At 40.1% G+C, this 20,762-nt stretch overlaps 1 protein-coding gene across 6 annotated transcripts in view; it reads right to left on the reverse strand.

Moving 5' to 3' along the window:
- Window positions 1-13,434, reverse strand: part of LRIG2 (leucine rich repeats and immunoglobulin like domains 2) — a 60,415-nt gene extending 46,981 nt beyond the window's left edge. For 2 of the 6 annotated variants that reach the window (XM_070607927.1, XM_070607925.1), the window contains exons 1-2: window positions 12,959-13,430; window positions 2,751-2,927 (exon numbers count right to left, since the gene is read on the reverse strand). Coding sequence is in view for 2 of the 6 variants with exons in the window: in XM_070607923.1 (XP_070464024.1) it covers window positions 12,959-13,197 (239 nt within the window). In the remaining 4 variants the exon portion in view is untranslated. Of the gene's footprint in view, window positions 1-2,750; window positions 2,928-12,958 lie in introns of all 6 variants that reach the window. The other 4 variants (XM_070607923.1, XM_070607922.1, XM_070607926.1 and 1 more) reach the window with 3 other exon arrangements.
- Window positions 13,435-20,762: the final 7,328 nt, after the last annotated feature.

The following is a 20,762-nucleotide window of genomic DNA, read 5'->3' on the forward strand; positions in this document are numbered from 1 at the left end:
AAAGATTTTGTGTCTTATCAAAATAATTTCCTGTGTTTCACGTTACCTTTATCAGGTCTTTGATTATTTAAAAAAAAAAAGCTGAGTCCTCTCAATTTTAGAAGAGCCTGGATGACAGCACATCTGTTTACATTGTTTACTGAATAGTTCAATCCCACTGTTGAGACCGACTGCTCAGAAAAAAAGATTCCTTTCAAAATATTACTGCTCAGTGACAACACAGCTGGTCACCCAAGAGCGCTGACTGATGGAGATGTACAAGATTAATGTTGTTTTCATGCCTGCTAACACAACATCCATTCTGCAGCCCATGGATCAAGGAGTAATTTCAACTTGCAAGTCTTATTATTTAAGAAACACATTTCGTAAGGCCACAGCTGCCACAGACAGTGATTCCTCTAATGGATCTTGGCAAACTAAAGTGAAAACCTTCTGGAAAGGATTAACCATTCTAGATACCATTAAGAACATTTGCGATTCACGGGAAGAGGTCAAAATATCAACATAACAGGAGTTTGGAAGAAGTTGGTTCCAACACTCATGGATGACTTTGAGGGTTTCAAGACTTCAGTACAGCAAGCAACTGCAGATGTGGCGGAAATAGCAAGAGAACTAGAATTAGAAGCGGGGCCTAAGGATGTGACTGAATTGCTGCAATCTCATGATAAAACTTTAATGGATGAAAAGTTGCTTCTTATTGATGAGCAAAGAAAGTGGTTTCTTGAGATGGAATCTACTCCTGGTGAAGATGCTGTGAAAATTGTTTAAACGACAACAAAGGATCTAGAATATTACATAAACTTAGTTGATAAAGCAATGGCAGGGGTGAGAGGATTGAGTCCAATTTTGAAAGAAGTTCTACAGTGAGTAAAATGTTATCAAACGGCATCAGAGGCCTCAGAGAAATTGTTCGTGAAAGGAAAATTCAATCAATGCAGCAAACTTCATTGCTGTCTTACTTTAACAAATTGCCACTACGCAACTAGAAGGACCTGCAGATAAGATATACAACTATGTACCGGGGGGATTTGGGGAGATAAAGAAGGAAAAAAAAAAAGGAAACTGCCACAGCCACCCCAACCTTCAGCAACCACCACCCTGATCAGTCAGCAGCCATCAACACTGAGGCAAGACCCTCCACCAGCAAAAAGATTATGACTCGCTGAAGGCTCAGATGATGGTTAGCATTTTTTAGCAATAAAGCATTTTTTAATTAAGGTACATAAATTGTTTTTCAAGGCATAATGTTATTGAACACAATAGACTACAGTATAATATATACGTAATTTTTATATGCACTGGGAAACCAAAAAATTCACGACTCATTTTATTGCGGCAGTCTGGAACTGAACTCACAGTATCTCAGAGGTATGCCTGTGTATGTCTGCATTATATTTAATGCTGACAACTCAGAAGACACACCTGTTTTTATTTCACCAACAATTTTAAAATTATACTTATGAAAAATTATCCCTGATCATGTGAACTTAAAACATTGGGTTAGTTTCTTTATTTCTGAGAGTTTCAGCAATATTTAATTCATATAAGCGCTCGTTTATCTCTAAGCCAACTTGAATGGAACCGATTTAAGGAATTTTATAAATTAACTTGGTAATACCATCCAGAGGTACAAAAATATCACACATCTATAACATACATATATATTAACATAAATAAACATACAGACATAAATAGAGATCTTATGGTTTTCATTCTAAAATTTTAGCCATGAGTTAACAAAACATAGTAATATAAACTCACTGGTGTATACAAAATAATTAGCTCTTGTCTTTTCTCCACTTCATATTTTTATGCAAATTGTTTCTGGAAAATGGGACAAATTAAGGTTACCTGTTTACCAATTTTGTAGAGACCACCTTCAAGACCTTCCCTTGCCATGATATGTAATCTTATGGAGGCTGTGGACCAAATTTTAGGTGAGTCACCGAGGAGACATCTAGCAGCTATCTGATGTCTCCAAAGCCCATCCAACTGGCCAAAACATCCAGTCCATTTCCAATTAGCCTTTTTCCTTTTTAGCCTCAAGTGGTTGCTTTTAGGGGTCCCTAAGGCCCTTGACAGCCCCAAATGGAGGACAGGGAGCCCAAAGCCAAGTGGCTAGACACACTGAGGTGGAAAAAGGTCTGGCAGGGGTAGAGGGATAGAGGAGGAAGGCATTTGGAGGGGGACATATCAAATGATTCAAAGGAAATGGAGGGAAGACCGAAGGTGGTAAGAGGAGGAAGGAGAAGCAGAGGCAATGGGAAGGGAGAAGTATTAGAGGAGCCAGTTCGGGGAGATCTCAAGTTTGACAAAGAGGCCAATGAAGTTCCATATTATTCTCAGCAACATCATGCCTACAAGAACGGAGGTAGACACAGTTGGCAGAGAATATAGTCAGCAGGGGTTCAAAAACCCTTAGTTTGAGTCAACGAAGAAGTTCTCAGGGGAGAAGCAGGATCCAATAGAAAAAACTGAGAGGTGTCACAGAGAGCAAGGAAGAAAGACTTCCAGCACAAAGAGTCAAGGAATAATCAAAAAAAGAGACGTCCAGCCCAGTAGGTACCTTTCAAACAAAGAAGCCTAGGACTCTATCCCAGCTTCTTACAAACAGCTGCTTGCCTGGGACTCTAACTGAGCTTCTTATAAACAGAGAAACTTGGGACTCTAACCCAGTCTGAGTTTATCTGGGACTCTATCCCATCTTCTGGAGTACACTCAGACTCTTAAGAATCAAAATCTATCCTTACCAGCTTCCACGGACGTTTGTCCGGAGCAATGGTTCAGGAGTCGGACTCACCAATGGATCCCCGATCAATCAGTCAGGAGTGAAGATAAAGGCTTCAAAGGTACACACTTAGGGTCCTGGGTGAGAGGTCCGGGGGTCCAATGATGAATCTGATCCTATCCGAGTTGTGGCACCATAACTGTTAAAAGGAAAAAAATATTCAATGACACTCGTTAAAACATGGTAAGGAAGACTTTGAGGGGGGAGGCCTATCTCAATAGGTATAGGGACCACTGCGATGAAATTTTGCAGTGAGAAAAAGAGATTGGACTCAACTCCAAATACTGGTAAGTGGGAATTTATAGCTAAGGAGCAGGATGGGGTCAGTAGACAGAAAATTACTAAGAGGAAATATCAGGGGTAGGGGGGCTCCGATTAAACACATCTGACAGGATTCTTGCTGAAGACGGGCCAGGGTGATCAGACATCACCTGGGGGATTGTGGAGGATGAGAAACCCAATCAGATATTGAGAGTGTTCAGATATCGAGGATGGGGCTTCTTGCTAAACTGACTTGGCAAGGTCTTGCTAAAACTGCATTTTACGAGGATGTGCACAAACGGGCCTAGGAGAAGGTTCAGGAGTCTGACTAAAGTTTGGTAAAGCAAAAAATGTTTGCCACTTGTTTCTTCCTTTACTCACACACATAATATTTCTCACACCAGACGCATGTGCTTTTTCCCCAACACCAACCAATTCTCCAACACCAGCTGGATGTCCTACAATTCAATTCAATTCAATTCAATTCAATTCTGACACTACCTGGAGTTAGTGCAGACTCCACAAGATAAGGGCTCAGTCCCACAAGACTGTTCCTCACTTCAGACACCAATCATAAATAGTAGGTCCCCATGATACGTACAACTTCGGTCCAACTTGGCTACAAATCAGAGGTTCCTACGACCCCCTCCTTGGAGTCAATCACTTCCTACAGCTCACAGAACTCAGGGAAACACTTACTTACATTTACAAGTTTATTATATAATAAAAGATGTGATCAAGGACACAGATGAACAGCCAGATGAAGAGAGACATCGGGCGAGATGCAGAAGGGTCCAGTGCAGGAGCTTCTGTCCCTGCAGACTTGGGGTGCACCACCCTCCCAGCACGCAGATGTGCTCACCAACCCAGAAGCTCTCCAAAACCCATACTTTGGGGATTTTTACGGAGGCTTCTTCACAGAGGAATGATCAATTGTTAACTCAATCTCCAGCCCCTCTCCCTTTCCAGGAGGGTGGGGGCGTGCGGCTGAAAGATCCAAGCTTCTAATCATAGCTTGGTCTTTCCGGTGACCAGCCCCTATCCTGAAGCTATCCAGCAGCCCACCAAGAGTCACCTCTTTAGATCCAACAGCACTCCTATCCCCCAGGAAATTCCAAGAGATTTAGAAGCTCTGTATCAGAAATCAGGGTAAAGACCAAATATAAGAACAAAAGATGCTCCTAGTGCTCTTATCACTTAGGAAACTAGAAGGGTTCCAAGAGCTCTGTGCCAGGAAACAGGGCCAGATATAAATATTTCAAAAACCAGGATTAATGAATATTGTCTACGATCTTTTTGATAAAGGCCACAAGTTTAATCATCTGAGTTTGACTTACCAGTATATTTAAAACATTGCATGTGTTTTAAAAATTCAAAATTGCATAAAGAAAGCCATGTGTATCTAGTGGTTTTATAGTTCAAGCCAACTGCTGATGAATGTTAGATTTCTCAGTTTCATACAGCACAATCCCATCTTTTAATATTCTAAGAGTTATTCTGCTAATATAAGGCTTCTATCCAATTACATTTCTACAACAGAATTAATCTCCAAGGCATTTCACTTCAACTGAAAATGTCAATTTTATTATAGGACATTTAAAATTCTTCAATGCCATTTGGCTTTTGGCAATTTGTCTTGACTAAACAAAAATCAAACCTAGACACAAAATTAATGTATCTTACATAAAACTATTTCTAATTACTGTTTACCTAACAATGAAGGACCTTCAAAAGTAGGCCACACTTCACAGCCAGGCGAGCTAACCACTGGCTGCATTAGATGCCCATAGCTCTGCTGCAGCCCAGAGTGGGAAAGTGAGATCCAGCAGTATCAGATGGTAGCAGAGCTGCAAGTCTGGGTGAACCAGCTCACGGCTGCCGCAAAAGCCCATAACACCACTGCAGACCCTAAGGAGGGAGCATGTCCAGGCGGGTTGTGGGAGCAGGCACCAGCAACCCAAAGCCCCCATGTGATTATTCCCACAGCTGACAGAAGACCCCACATGGCCACTGCGATCCCAGGAGGGGCCCAGCCTCAGTCAGGACAGCTGACAGGGATCCTGGTCAGTGCAGATTACACAGCTGCTGCCCCCTCCCCCCAACTGGAAGCAGTAACCAAACTCTATCTCTATGTGGAGGCACAAATCCATGCCACCAAGCAGTACAAAAAAAATATTAAATCTCCAGAACAGAAGGAAAATGACAAGTACCAAGAAAACAATCCCAAAGACACAGAAATCTATAACCCAAATGACAAAGAATTCAAAATATCTATCATTAAAAAACTCAATGAGTTAAAAGAGAATACAGATAGACAATTCAATGAGTTCAGGAGCTACATCACAAAAGAGCTTGATACTGTAAAGAAGAACCAATCAGAAATGTTGGAAATGAAAAACACAACGGAGGAGATTAAGAAAAATCTGGACTCCCTGAACAGTAAGGCTGATAATATGGAGGACAGAATTAGCAGTCTGGAGGACAGGAATATAGAAATGCTTCAGATAGAGGAGGAGAGAGAACTAAGACTAAAAAGAAATGAAGGAACTTTTCAAGAAAGATCCAACTCAATTAGGAAACACAACATAAGGATTATAGGTATCCCAGAGGGAGAAGAGAAGGAGAATGGAGCAGAAAGCTTGTTCAAAGTAATAATAGCTGAAAACGTCCCAAACCTGAGGAGACAGTTGGAAATCCACGTGACAGAAGCTAACAGGGGCTGGCCCCGTGGCCGAGTGGTTAAGTTCGGGTGTTCCGCTGCGGTGGCCCAGGGTTTCAGTGGTTCAAATCCTGGACACAGACATGGCATCGCTCATCAGGCCATGCAGAGGCGGCATCCCACGTACCACAACTAGAAGGATCCACAACTAAAATATATACAACTATGTACTAGGGGGCTCTGGGGAGAAAAAGGAAAAATTTTTAAATCTTAAAAAAAAAAAAGTTAATAGATCTCCAAACTTTACCAATGTAAAAAAACCAAGCCCAAGGCATAAAGTGCTGAATGTTGCAAAAGTCAACAACAAAGAGAAAATATTAAGGGTAGCAAGGCAGAAGAAAATAACCTACAAAGGAACCCCCATCAGGCTGTCAGCAGATTTCTCAGCAGATACCTTACAGGCTGGGAGAGAGTGGAATGATATATTCAAAACTCTGAAAAACAGAAACTTGCAGCCAAGAATACTCTAACCAGCTAAAATATCCTTCAAATATGACAGAGAAATAAAAACTTTCCCAGATAAATAAAAGCTAAGGGAGCTCATTGCCACAAGACTCCCTCCCCATGCAAAAAATGCTCAGGAATGTATTTCCCTCATACACGGAAAAAAAAAAACAAAAAAAAACAGGAAAGGGGTTACAAAACCCTGAGCAAAGGAGATAAGTAGAAAGACAAAATCAGAAAATTGCAGCTCTCCATCAGAACAGGTTAGCAAATGCTAAAGGATAACATTAAAGATAAAGGGAAGATGGGGCTGGGGGCTGAGTGGTTGAGTTTGCATGCTCCACTTTGGCAGCCCAGAGTTTTGCCAGTTCGGATTCTGGGCACGGACCTAGCACCACTCATGAAGCCACGCTGAGGCGGCGTCCCACATGCCACAACTAGAAGGACCCACAACTAAAAATATACAACTGAGTATTGGGGGGCTTTGGGGAGAAGGAAAAATAAAAAATAAATAAAATCTTCAAAAAAGGGTGTGGGGGAAGGAGCGGCCTGGTGGTGCAGCGGTTAAGTGAGCATGTTCCGCTTCGGCAGCCCGGGGTTCGACAGTTTGGATCCTGGGTGCAGACATGGCACCACCTGGCAACCCATGCTGTGGTAGGCATCCCACATAGAAAGTAGAGGAAGATGGGCACAGATGTTAGCTCAGGGCCAGTCTTCCTCAGCAAAAAGAGGAGGATTGGCAGATGTTAGCTCAGGGCTAATCTTCCTCAAACAAAGAAAAAAAGAAAAAAAGGGAAGGGAAACACCAAGAATAAATATAACCTTGTCATTTTAAACACAAACTCACAACACAAGAAGACAAAAAGATGTGACAATAACAACCTAGAAGGGGAAGAGGAAAGGGAACTAGCTTAGTCTAAGGAAATAACAGACTATCAGAAAATGGACTATCTCATCTACGAGATGTTTTATACAAACCACATGGTAACCACTAAACAAATAATTAGAATGGAGACACAAATTAGAAATAAGAAGAAAACCAACACAGAAAACCACCTAACTGAATTGGTAGTCCAAAATGCATGGGATGAGAAACAAAAGAAATGCAGGAGAACCAGAAAACGAGCAATAAAATGGCAGCATTAGGACCCCACATTTCAATAATCACTCTAAATGTAAATGCATTGAATTCTCCAATCAAAAGACACAGAGTGGCAGGATGGATTAAGAACAAGACCCAAGAATATGCTGCCTCCAGGAAACACCTCAGCCCCAAAGACAAACACAGACTCAGAGTGAAGGGATGGAAGACGATACTCCAAGCTAATAGTGACCATAAGAAAGCAGGTGCTGCCATATTTATATCAGACAAAGTAGACTTCAAGGCAAAACAGGTAAAGGAAGACTAAGAGGGGAAGTTTATAATGATAAAAGGGACTCTCCACCAAGAAGACATAACACTTATAAATATATATGCGCCCAACACAGGAGCACCAAAGTACGAAAAGCAACTATTAACAAAACTAAAAGGAAATATGAACAACAATATGATAATAGTAGGGGACCTCAACACCCCCTAACACCAATGGATAGATCATCCAGACAGAAAGTCAACAAGGAAATTGTACAATTAAATTAAAAACTAGACTAGATTGACTTAATAGATATATATATATGACACTCCATCCAAAGACAGCAAGTTACACATTCTTCTCAAGTGCGCATGGAACATTCTCAAGGATAGACCATGTGTTGGGAAACAAAGCAAGCCTCAACAAACTTAAGAGCACTGAAATAATATCAAGCATCTTTTCCAACCATAATGCTATGAAACTAGAAATAAATTACCAGAATAAAGTTGAGAAAGGGGCAAAGATGTGGAGATTAAACAACATGCTACTGAATGACCAATGGATCAAAGGAGAAATCAAATATTATCTGGAGAAAAATGAAAATGAAAATATACCATACCAATTCATTTGGGATGCAGCAAAAGCCATATTAAGAGGGAAATTCATCGTAATACAGGCTTACCTCAATAAACAAGAAAAATCTCAAATAACCAATCTCAAACTACACCTAACAGAATTAGAAAAAGAAAAACAAACAAAGCCCAAAGTCAGCAGAAGGAGGGAAATAATAAAAATTAGAGCAGAAATAAATGAAATCAAAACAAAAAAGACAGTACAAAGGATCAATGAAACAAAGAGCTGGATCTTCAAGAAATAAACAAAATTGACAGTGTCTTAGCAAGGCTCACTAAAAAAAAAGAGGGGACTCAAATAAATAAAATCAGAAATGAAAGAGGAGAAATCACAACGGATGCCACTGAAATATAAAAGGTTATCAGAGAATACTATGAAAAACTATATGCCAACGAATTGGACAACCTAGAAGAAATGGATAAATTCTTGGACTCTTACACTCTCCCAAAACTGAATCAGGAAGAAATAGAGAATGTGAATAGACCAATCACAAGTAAAGAGATTGAAACAGCAATCAAAAACCTCCCCAAAAATAAATGTCCAGGACCAGACAGCTTCTCTGGAGAATTCTACCAAACGTTCAAAGAAGACTTAATACCTAGCCTTCTCAAACTACTCCAGAAAATTAAGGAAGATGAAGCACTTCCTAACACATTCTACGAGGCCAACATCACCCTGATCCCAAAACCAGACAAGGACAACACAAAGAAGAAAAACTACAGGCCAATATCACTAGTGAACATAGACACAAAAATCCTCAACAAAATATTGGCAAACCGAATACAGCAACACATTAAAAAGATCATACACCATGATCAAGTGGGATTTATACCAGGGACACAGGGACGGTTCAACATCCACAAATCAATCAATGTAATATACCACAGTAACAAAATGAGGAAGAAAAACCACATGATCATCTCAATAGATGCAGAGAAAGCATTCAACAAGATCCAACATCCAGGGGCCGGCCCCATGGCCAAGTGGTTAAGTTCACACGCTCTGCTGCAGGCAGCCCAGTGTTTCGTTGGTTCGAATCCTGGGCACGGACATGGCACTGCTCATGAAGCCACGCTGAGGTGGTGTCCCACATGCCACAACTAGAAGGACCCACAACTAAAAATATACAACTAGGTACTGGGGGGCTTTGGGGAGAAAAATGAAAAAAATTAAAAAAATCTTAAAAAAAAAAAATCCAACATCCATTTATGATAAAAACTCTCAATAAAATGGGAATAGAAGGAAAGTACCTCAACATAATAAAGGCCATATATGACAAACCCACAGCCAATATCATACTCAATGGGGAAAAACTGAAAACCACCCCTCTAAGAACAGGAACAAGACAAAGATGCCCACTCTCACCACTCTTATTCAACATCTTACTGAAGGTTTTGGCCAGAGCAATTAGGCAGGAAAAAGAAATAAAAGGAATCCAAATGAACAATGAAGAAGTGAAACTCTCGCTGTTTGCAGATGACATGATCTTATATACAGAAAACCCTAAAAAATCCATCAGAAAGCTACTAGAAGTAATCAACAATTACAGCAAAGTTGCAGGGCACAAAATCAACTTACAGAAATCAGTAGCATTTCTATACTCTAATAACGAACTAGCAGAGAACTCAAGAACACAATCCCACTCACAATCCCAACAAAAATAATAAAATATCTTGGAATAAATTTAACCAAGGAAGTGAAAGACCTATACAATGAAAACTTCAAGACTTTCCTGAAAGAAATTGATGACAACATAAAGAGATGGAAAGACATTCCATGCACATGGATTGGAAGAATAAACATAGCTAAAATGTGCATACTACCTAAAGTAATCTACAGATTCAACACAATCCAAATCAGAATCCCAATGACATTCCTCATGGAAATAGACCAAAGAATCCTAAAATTCATATGGGACAACAAAAGATCCCAAATTGCTAAAGCAATCCTGAGAAAAAAGAACAAAGCTGGAGGCATCACAATCCTGACTTCAAAATATACTACAAAGCTATCATAATCAAAACAGCATGGTACTGGTACAAAACAGGCACACAGATTAACGGAACAGAATTGAAAGCTCAGAAATAAAACCACACATCTATGGACAGCTAATCTTTGACAAAGGAGCTGAGAACATACAATGGAGAAAAGAAAGTCTCCTCAACAAATGGTGCTGGGAAAACTGGACAGCCACATGCAAACAAATGAAAATACACAATTCTTTTATGCTATTCACAAAAACAAACTCAAAATGGATCAAAGACTTAAAGGTAAGACCTGAAACCATAAGACTTCTGGAAGAAAATATAGGCAGTACACTCTTTGCCATCAGTCTTAAAAGGATCTTTTCGGACACCATGTCTTCTCAGAGAAGGGAAACAACAGAAAGAATAAACAAATGGGACTTCATCAGACTAAAGAGCTTCTACGAGGCAAGGGAAAACAGGACTGAAACAAAAACACAACCCACCAACTGGAAAAAATTTTGGCAAATCATATGTATCTGACAGAGGGTTAATCTCCATAATATATAAAGGACTCATACAACTCAACAACAAAAAATCAAACAACCCGATCAAAAAATGGGCAGGGGATATGAACAGACGTTTCTCCAAAGATACACAGATGGCCAATAGGCACATGAAAAGATGCTCATCATCACTGAGCATCAGGGAAATGCAAATCAAAACTACACTAAGCTATCACCTTACACCCATGAGAATGGCTAAAATAACCAAAACAAAAAATAACAAATGTTGGAGAGGTTGTGGAGAAAAAGGAATCCTCATACACTACTGGTGGGAATGCAAACTGGTGCAGCCACTATGAAAAACAGTATGGAGATTTCTCAAAAAATTAAAACTAGAAATACCATACGACCCAGCCATCCCAATACTGGGTATCTATCCAAAGAACTTGAAATCAGCAATTCAAAGAGACCCATGCACCTCTATGTTCATCGCAGCATTATTTACAATAGCCAAAACACGGAAGCAACCTAAGTGCCCATGGACTGACGACTGGGTAAAGAAGATATAGTATATATATTTATACATACACAATGGAATACCACTCAGCCATAAAAAAGGATAAAATCATCCCATTCACAGCAACATGGATGGACCTTGAGGGTATTATGTTAAGCGAAATAAGCCAGATAGACACAGACAATGTCTGTATGACTCCACTCATATGTGGAAGATAAACACACAGACAAAGAGAATAGATTAGTAGTTACCAGGGGAAAGGGGGGGCTGGAGGGGGGCACAAAGGGTGAAGTGGTGCACCTATGAGTCACAAATAAGAATGTACAACTGAAATTTCACAAGGTTATAAACTATCGTAACCTCAATAAAAAATTTTTTTAAAGTAGGCCATATTTACTTCAATTACAGCTAATGAAGCTGTGTTGTTTTTAAACCTGCACCAGATTTATGCTGTCATAATCAGGTAACTATTCGAAGAATTTCTTAGAAAAAGGCACCTGCTGAATAACAAAGACAGCTGTAGTAGGTTTAATTTAGACTATGCTGCACATTGATGTGAATTTTTAAATTGTATTTGTGTCAACAGAACTGGAATGAGCTACAAGTGTCACGATCACAAAATGACAGAAAGCGTCTTATTATATTGCACATCTAAGCTACTGCAACACTTGGTTACCTTAACTTTCTCAATGATTTATGACGCAGCTGTCTTTCCCATCTATCCTATTTGCAAATGTATTAATCCTTTAATCTCTGCAGCAGAGGCCTTCTGTTTGTGTTCTACTTCCAATGAAAATCCAAACAGCCCCTCATATTTTAATTGCACCTCAAGCTATTCTTTTTTGTGACGACTAGAAATCTGTCAATTAATAAATGCGTCGCTCAGTTAGCAGCAAAGAAATAACTGTAAGATGGTGGTTAAGCAGCTCCATAATTGCAGCATATAATACCCACTGTTGCTCCTAATGCCACCAGGTTGACTCAGACTAATGAGCTCTCCAGGGCCACTGTCTAACACAGGCCTTTCAAGATGAGCACTCAGCAGTGGAGTCTCCCGAAGAATGCATCCAAACATTGTACTTGCTTCTCATACATAAACACAGAGGACTGATTTTTAGGTTCTTCGACACACAGAATTGCACTGAAAACAATCAAAGCATCACGTGATTTTGGAAAAGACTATTCCTTCCCTTTTTTACAGTGAATCTTAAATTAGAACAAGAATGCTACTTATAAAGACATTTGTTCGCGGTACTACTGGATCTCCTAACGCTGCAGCTCCTAACACAGATTTTAACCTTGTTAAGTATCAAAACTATAGCACGAAATGAGCCAAAACGCTAACTGGGCACAAAAGACTGTTCATATGTCTTTGGCGAACCTGGTTATAAAATCACGTGCCCGGGGACCATTCCACTGGGTATACACTGGATGATATAGCCCAAAGCGGGCAAGGAGCCCCAAACACGCAAAGTCAATGCCGCTGCCCAGGACCAGTGAGCCCTTAACAACATCCCCGCCCCAACTCCTCCCCAGCCCAGGAATCAGACTCCCCGGTCCTAAGAATCTTAATCCTGGTCTTCACACAAGCCTCCAAAACCTGAACACCAGGCTTTCAGGCTTCCACCACCGCCAGCCTCGAAAGTTCACGACATCGTAAAGTCCTTTTCCTTGAGAACTTAGGCCCCCTCCACCCAGACCTGTCTCCCTCCGGTCCCCCGTGGAGGGGGAGCTCCCCTTTCCCTCGGTCCCCGCGCCCAGCAACGCTACTCACAGGCTGGCGGAGTCAGGGGGCAGCGGGCTCGACAGCGCCCTCCAGCTCGGGGCGGGCAGTTTCCTGCGACTGCAGTCCAGCAGAGGGATGCGGCAGGAGCAGAGCGCGGGGCAGACACCTGCCCGGGCGGCCGGCAGCAGGAAGAGCACCGCCTGGGCGAGGAAGAGGAGCCGGGAAAGCGGTCCCGACGCACACTCCAGCAGCGGCTCCTCCCGGACGCCTCGGGGCGCCGGCGCCATTTTCCTCCCCGACCCGGCCCCGGCAGAGAAGAGCCGCCAGCTACAAAAGGCGGCTCGGCGGAGACGCTTGGCGGCTGCGCGACCACCCTAGGCCCCACTGTCGCCCGCACCCTCTAAAGGCAGGCGAGGGGCGGATACGGCGCGGCAGTGGGGGCGGCGGCCGAGGACACACGGCTGAGGCCCCACGGACAACGCTCCTCCGCCCCGCCCCGCGACGCAACGTCTTCACGCACAGGAACCAGCCAATCGGTGCCAGAGGACGAGATCGCATGGGGGCGGGACTCCGTGAGGGGGCGGGGCCGGAGATAGCGAGCTCCTTAAGGAGGAAGCCTTTAAGGTGTCCTGCGCTTTCCGGCGTCCCTCCGGGGTTCCGCCGCCATTCCTCCGCTGGAGGGCGCCGTGGCTCCTTCAGAGGGAGTAGGTGCTGTAGTGCTGCAGAGTCCAATGTTCTGACTTGGGGTATATCTATTAGGGCGATAGGAAAGGACCTTTTCTCTTCTCTAGAGGCTCCAAGAAAAGAGAATGGCAGAAGGGCTGCCTTCCAAGTCGCAGATGCGAATGGGGCGCGGGAGCTTCCATCTGGACCGGTTGGTCTCCAGAGCCGAGCTGGGCCCTCCTCCGCCCGCGCCTGCTTGTCTGCAGCTCGTGGTGTCCTACAAATGGGCAGCAACTCTCACTCTCCTGACAGGAAACATCCATCACTATCAATTGATGGCCACCTAATCTCACGTAGATCGAGGCCCTGTTTATTCATCTTTGTACCTCCAGCTTCTGTTCTAGCTCGGAGTTCAGTACGTGTTGATGGGACTGCACCTGCTAGGCATGTCTCTAAGGAAAATACTCTTCTTTTCTCTGTTTTGGAGAATGGTGTTCTAGATACAATAGTCACTCTCAGAAAGGCAAGCGGGACATGTAGATAAAGAGGGTGTTGAACAGTCAACAAAGTGAAGGCTGGGTGTGAGGAAATTTTTTATTTATCCTGAAGCAAAGGTTATGGAAAACCTACTAGAAAAGGTGAAGTCTGGCCACTTTATGCTCACTCAGCCATGTATATCCAAGATTATAAATACTACTTTGAGAATGTTAACCTAAAAATAAAGAGCCAAAATGAAAGGCAAAGAGACATTTATGTTCTGGTCAAAGAGTTGCAATTTGAGGCACACAGATTTGGATAGGAACCCAAACAGTGTTCTGCTAGAGAGTAAAAGTGAGGGGGTTTTAAAGACAAAGAAAAGAGGTTGTATTACCAAGAATTTTAATTGGAGTTAGAGGCAGAGCACTAGTCTTGGCAAAACATTGGTCAATTATTGATTCTATCTTCAGAAAGTCCTTAATCCTCAGTCTTTGTGATCAAGATGTTCATTCTCCTGCTGACTTCTCAAACAATTGCTTGTAAACAATTGCTATTTTGGCCCAGTCCAAGGTTCAAGACACCAAGGAAGCTTCTCTGGAAAGACAGCTCTGACTCCATTTTAAAATTACTCCACTATAGTCAATTTTAACAAGAATAATAGTGATGGTTCACTTATATGTAGTGCTTTTATACTTTTCAAAGAACCTTTGCATCTGTTACCTTGTTTGGTCCCTCAATGACTGTGAAATTGGCAAGACAGTTATTGCTGGCAAGGAAACAAGTTTAGAGGTTAAAATAAGTTATCCAGAGGCAGAGGCAGGCTGGCATTATTGTGGGTTTTCTGAGTCTTGTAAATTAGAAACCTGAGCAGGTTAAAAATGATAATGCTAAGTCATAGAGTTGTCCTAGAAAGTAACTGAAATCAATCTTTCCATGACAGGTTTGGAGTCACAATTATACTTTTAAAATTCTTCTTCCATTTTTTAATAATGAAATATTTCTTGGAATCAAGGCCAAATACAATTCTCCAATCTAAACCAAACTTTTAAAGCCAAGGGAGCAGAGTTAAACTTATTGTTAGCCTCCCTTCCCTGGCTGCTGAGCATGCTTAACACCTACTCTAAGAAACTGGGCATAGGCAGGAGCCCCACAAAAAAAAGGGGCATTTTAGTATGTATCTCTCTGCATTATAGTTTTATAACCCATTAGAAATTCACACTCTCTACCCTGTGTCCTTTCCAATGAGTAGTGCAGATCATACCAGCTAGGAGTCCCTCCCAGCTCTTAATTCCTTCGGCACATTATTTTTCCCATTCTGATAGCACATATATGCACCTTATATATCTTGTATTTTCCTTATGGGCTAGCACAGCATCTGGCACATAATAGACACTCAATAAATATTTGATAAATGAATAGATAATGAGATATTATCTTACATTCTACTGTTGAAACTTTTTTATTGTGAAAAATGTGAATATACATAGAAATAAAGAGCACTCATATAATACAATAAGCACTCATATATCTAAGTTGATTTAGCTAATACACATTTTTAATAAAGAGTTTAGTGATCTATTTCTCATTAACAATGGAGCAAAGAGTTTTATATTCATTGCCCTAGAATTGTCTAAAAATCCTTGGGTACCAAAGTACATGGGCAGAGTTTTTAGAGTTCAGCATAACCCAAAAACAGAGAATAGCCCAGCTCCAGACTCCTAAAGAAAACTACTCACTTTGGATTCCTTGTTCTAGACCTTCATATAACACCATCCCTTTAAAATTTAGCTACCCCATATTATCCCATTATCTCAGGACTTTACTCTTTGCTAAGTCATAGCTAACTAATCTAGTCAATTCCATTCTCCTAAACTAGAAATCTCAGGGTCACCCATGCTTTCTCATCTTTCTTTCCTCCTGCATCCGGTCAGTCACTAGGCTCTATTGATTTCCACTCAAGGATGTCCCAGATCTTTTCCCACTTCTCCATTCCCACTGCCACTGTCTTTATTTAGATCTCCATCTCTCGTAGGTATTAACGCAATAATCTCTGAACTCATTTCCTGTCCTCCAGTCTCTCCCCTCTCCCAGTATCACTAGAATTGTTTTTCCAAAGCATAATGATATAGGTATGTTGTTAGCTTCTCCCTATATAAAAATATTTGGTGTTCCAGTGGCTTTTATTTTATTCTTTGTGTTTTCCCGAATGTTTTATAATGAACATGGATTATTTTGGAAAATAGAAATTTTTTTTTAGTTAATGACTTCCCATTGCCTATAATATCAAATTCCAAATTCTTTGTCCTACCATTTAAGGCTCCACAGTCAGGCCCCAGCCTAACTACCTCCCACATTTCCCGTATCTCCTTATCATTTTCTCCGTATTCCAGTCACAGGAAACAATTTGCCCTTCAAAATTGGGCCGTGCATGTCTATACTTATTTGTACATGTTTTGCTTCTACTGGCTGCCATTCTCCACCTTCTATGGCCAGGCATTTCCTACTCTCCTTCTAGTTCTTCCTTTTTTTCTTCTTCTTCTTCTCCCCAAAGTCCTCCAGTACACAGTTGTGTGTCCTAATTTTAGATCCTTCTAGTTCTGCTATGCGGGACGCTGCCTCAGCATGGCTTGATGAGCGGTACTAGGTCCGTGCCTAGGATTCAAATTGGCGAAACCCTGGGCTGCCAAAGCAGAGCGCACGAACTTCACCACTCGGCCACAGGGCCGGCCCTAGGTTCTTCCTTTATAATGATTTCTCTGACTATTCCAGGCATTTAGTGGCTTCCACTTCAACTCTACAACCACCGTTTATGGCATTCATATAAATATCACTTCCATGCCATCTTATTGTGTTGAAAATACCTTTTTCTGGTTGGCCTCCCACGAGGTAAAAAATCTACATACTTGTTTTATATCCCTGTGCTAAATGCAGACAGAGTCTGGAATATGAGATAATAAATGAATATTTGTTATTGAATAAATTATTGTTAACTTCACGGCTTCTCTATTGAATAAGCCTAAATGTTCTTAGAATAACTTTGACTCCTTCCATCTCTTCCTTCCTCCATCTCCTTTTCCCACAAAAGCAAAGAAGGAGTAATAATAATAATTACTATTCATTGAAGCAAAATCTAAAGCCAAAAAAATAGATAAATTGGACTTCATCAAAATGAAAAACTTTTGTGTACCAAAGGACACAATCAACAAGTGAAAAAGCAACCATGGAATGGGAGAAAAGATTTACAAATCATACGTCTGATAAGGGATTAATATCCAGAATGTATAAAGAACTCCTATAACGCAATAACAAAAAAACAAACAAACAAATTGAAAATGGGTAAAGGACTTGTATAGACATTTCTCCAAGTAAGATATGCAATGGCCAATAAGCACATGAAACAATGCTAAACATCCCTAATCATTAAGGCAATGTAAATCAAAACCACAATGAGATACCACTGTACCCCCATCAGGATGGCTATTATCAAAAAAACCAAACAAATGAACAAACTCAAAATCGCAAGAATTGGCAAGAATATGGAGAATTTGGAACTCTTGTGCTTTGCTAGTGGGAATGTAAAATGGTGCAGCTACTGTGGAAAATAGTATGGCATTTCCTCAAAAAATTAAACATAGAATTATCATATGATCCAGCAATTCCTCTTCTGGGTATATACCCAAAAGAATTGAAAGCAAGGAGTTGAAGAGACATTTGCACACCCATGTTCATAGCAATGTTGTTCACAATAGCCAAAAGGTGAAATCAACTTAAGTGTCCATCTACAGATGAATGGATAAAGAAAATGTGGTACATACAAAGGAATATTATTCACTCTTTAAAAGGAAGAGATTCTCACACATGCTACAACATGGGTGAAATTTGAAGACATTGTACTAAGTGAAATAAACCAGTCACCAAAGGACAAATATTGTTAGTTCCACTTACATGATGTACCTAGAGTAGTCAAATTCATAGAGACACAATATAGAATGGTTGTTGCCAGGGCCTAGGGGGAAGGAATGGAGAGCTATTGTTTAATAGACACCGAGCTTCAGTTTTGGATGACAAAAAAGTTCTGGAGATGGGTGGTGGTGACGGTTGCACAACAATGTAAATGTACTTAATGCCACTGAACTGTACATGGTTGAAATGGTAAATTTTATGTTATGTATAATTTACAAAAATTTTTTTAAAAATATAAAACCAGAAATCTGGAACTCAACTTTGAGTCATTCCTTTCTCCTTATTCTCCATCAGCTCTCTACTGTTAGCTCTCCACACCAATCCATCAGCAAATCCAAAATGTATCTTAAAATTGATTGTTTCTTTCTATCTCCGTTACCACAACATCAGCTGAAGCCACAGTTACCTCTCACCTCTACCACTTCAGTGGCCTCCTAACTGAACTCGTTTTTCCAATCTTGTTCCCCTCAAAATTATCCACACAGTAAACAGCATAAATGAACTCTTTAAGAGGTAAATCAGAGAGTGCCAGCAACTCACTACTTTATCAGATATAGTATATGTGTGTTATACATATTACATATATCATATAAAATATATGTCATATATATTTTTTCATATACTGAAATAATTGTATGGTTTTTCTTCTTTAACATATATATGTACTATATGGTATATAATATAGGTCACATACCAAATAAGATATGTGTAAATATCTACCATATGAGATCTAATATATATGTGTGTAAAACATAATATTCCAGACTTACTCATTATAAAAACTCTTTGCCAACTTGGAATACAATGAACTTCTTTAAGCTGATAAAGGGTATTTACCAAAACCTGCAGCAAACTTCAAACTTAATAGAGAAACATTAAAAATACTCATTTTACATTGGAATCAAGACAAGATGCTTATCACTGCTTCTATTCGACACTGTACTAGTGCAGCAAGAAGTCCTAACCAGTGAAAGCAAAGATATTAAATGGTATAATGATTTTAAAGGAAGAATAAAATTACCCTTATTCACACAGGATATGCTTATCTAAAGGAAAAATCCAAAAGAATGTTCAAGTAAACTATTGGAACTAGTAAAAATGTTCAATAAGATTGTGACTACTAAACATAGTATGTGACATACTAAATCTATATTATTCTAATAAATTAGCAATTTTAAAATATAATTGTTTAAAATATAGCATATGCAATAGCAAAAAAGCTAAAAGATATCTAGAACAAAAGATACACAAAATAAAACTTAGAGTTACCTAGGTCAAATAAAGAAGTGCAAGAGAAAAAGTATACAGAGAACATTATAAAACATTATTGAAAAGCATTAAAAAAAGACCTAAGTAGATGGAGAGTTATACTATGCTGTTAGACTGAAAGAATCATTATTGAGCCAGCCCTCAAGGCCTAGCAGTTAAAGATTGGTGCTCTGTGCTTCGGTGGCCTGTGCTCGGTCCTGGGTGTGGAACCACACCACTCATCTGTCAGTAGACATGCTGTGGCAGTGGCTCACATAGAAGAACTAGAAGGACTTACAACTACGTACTGGGGCTTTGGAGAGAAAAAAAGAGAAGAAGATTGGCAACAGATGTTAGTTCAGGGTGAATCTTTCCCAGAAAAAAAAAAGAATCGTTATTATTCTCCCAGGTTAGTTTGTAGATTTAAAGCAATCTCAATAAAAATCCTAAATGTGCATGATATCACAAGGGGAAAATAATAGCAAACATCCTCTTGGGAGAAAAAATCTAAAAGAACCTGCTTTATCATATACCAAGATAGTTTTTAAAGCTATAGTAATTAAAAAGTGTAGTATTGCCACATAGAAAGTTAAATAGTCTTTTGATATCTATCAGAGACTTAATTGGACATTTGATTTATGACACGGGAGTCCTTCTCAGTGGAGAAAGGATAGACTTTTCAATAAATGGGGCTGAGATTGTTAGACAATCATATGGGAAAAAATGAAATTGGATCCTTTCTCACACCATATACGAAAATTAATTCAAGACCTAAAAATGAAAGGTAAAGCCATGAAGCTTTTAGAAGAGAATAGTCGAGACTATCCTTTTCACTTTGGAGTAGAATAGGATATCTTGAAAGGGAAAAAATCGTTAATCATAAAAGAAAAGAACATTAAATTTGAATACATTAAAATAAAATTTCATTCACCAAAGATACCAAAGAAGATATTTGTAAGACACATAACCAATAAAGTATTCAGAATTTGCAAAGAATTCCCTTTTTTTTTTATTTTTGAGGAAGATTAGCCCTGAGCTAACATCTGCTGCCAATCCTCCTCCTTTTGCTGAGGAAGACTGGCCCTGAGTTAACATCCACACGAATCTTCCTCTACTCTATATGTGGGACGCCTGTCACAACATGGCTTGCCAAGCGGTGCCATGTCTGCACCTAGGATCCGAATTGGCAAACCCCAGGCGGCCGAAGTGGAAACTGCCAACTTAACCACTGCACCACTGGGCTGGCCCCAAAGAATTCCTATAAATCAATGAGATAAAGGCAAACAACCCAAAAGATAAACGGTCATCAGCTTTTAACAGGCACTTCAAAAGAAAAAGATATATATATAAATAGCCCAAAAGCACTTGAAACATTGCTCAATCTCATTATTTGTCAGGGAAATGGACTATTAAAACTACAATGAAATACCACTACAAAATCAGATTGACAAAAAATTATAAAACCTGAGCAAAGTAACAAAAATCATAGAATCCGGAGTGT

This window comes from Equus przewalskii, unplaced genomic scaffold (assembly GCF_037783145.1).
Source record: "Equus przewalskii isolate Varuska unplaced genomic scaffold, EquPr2 ChrUn-13, whole genome shotgun sequence".
Taxonomy (NCBI): Eukaryota; Metazoa; Chordata; class Mammalia; order Perissodactyla; family Equidae; genus Equus; species Equus przewalskii.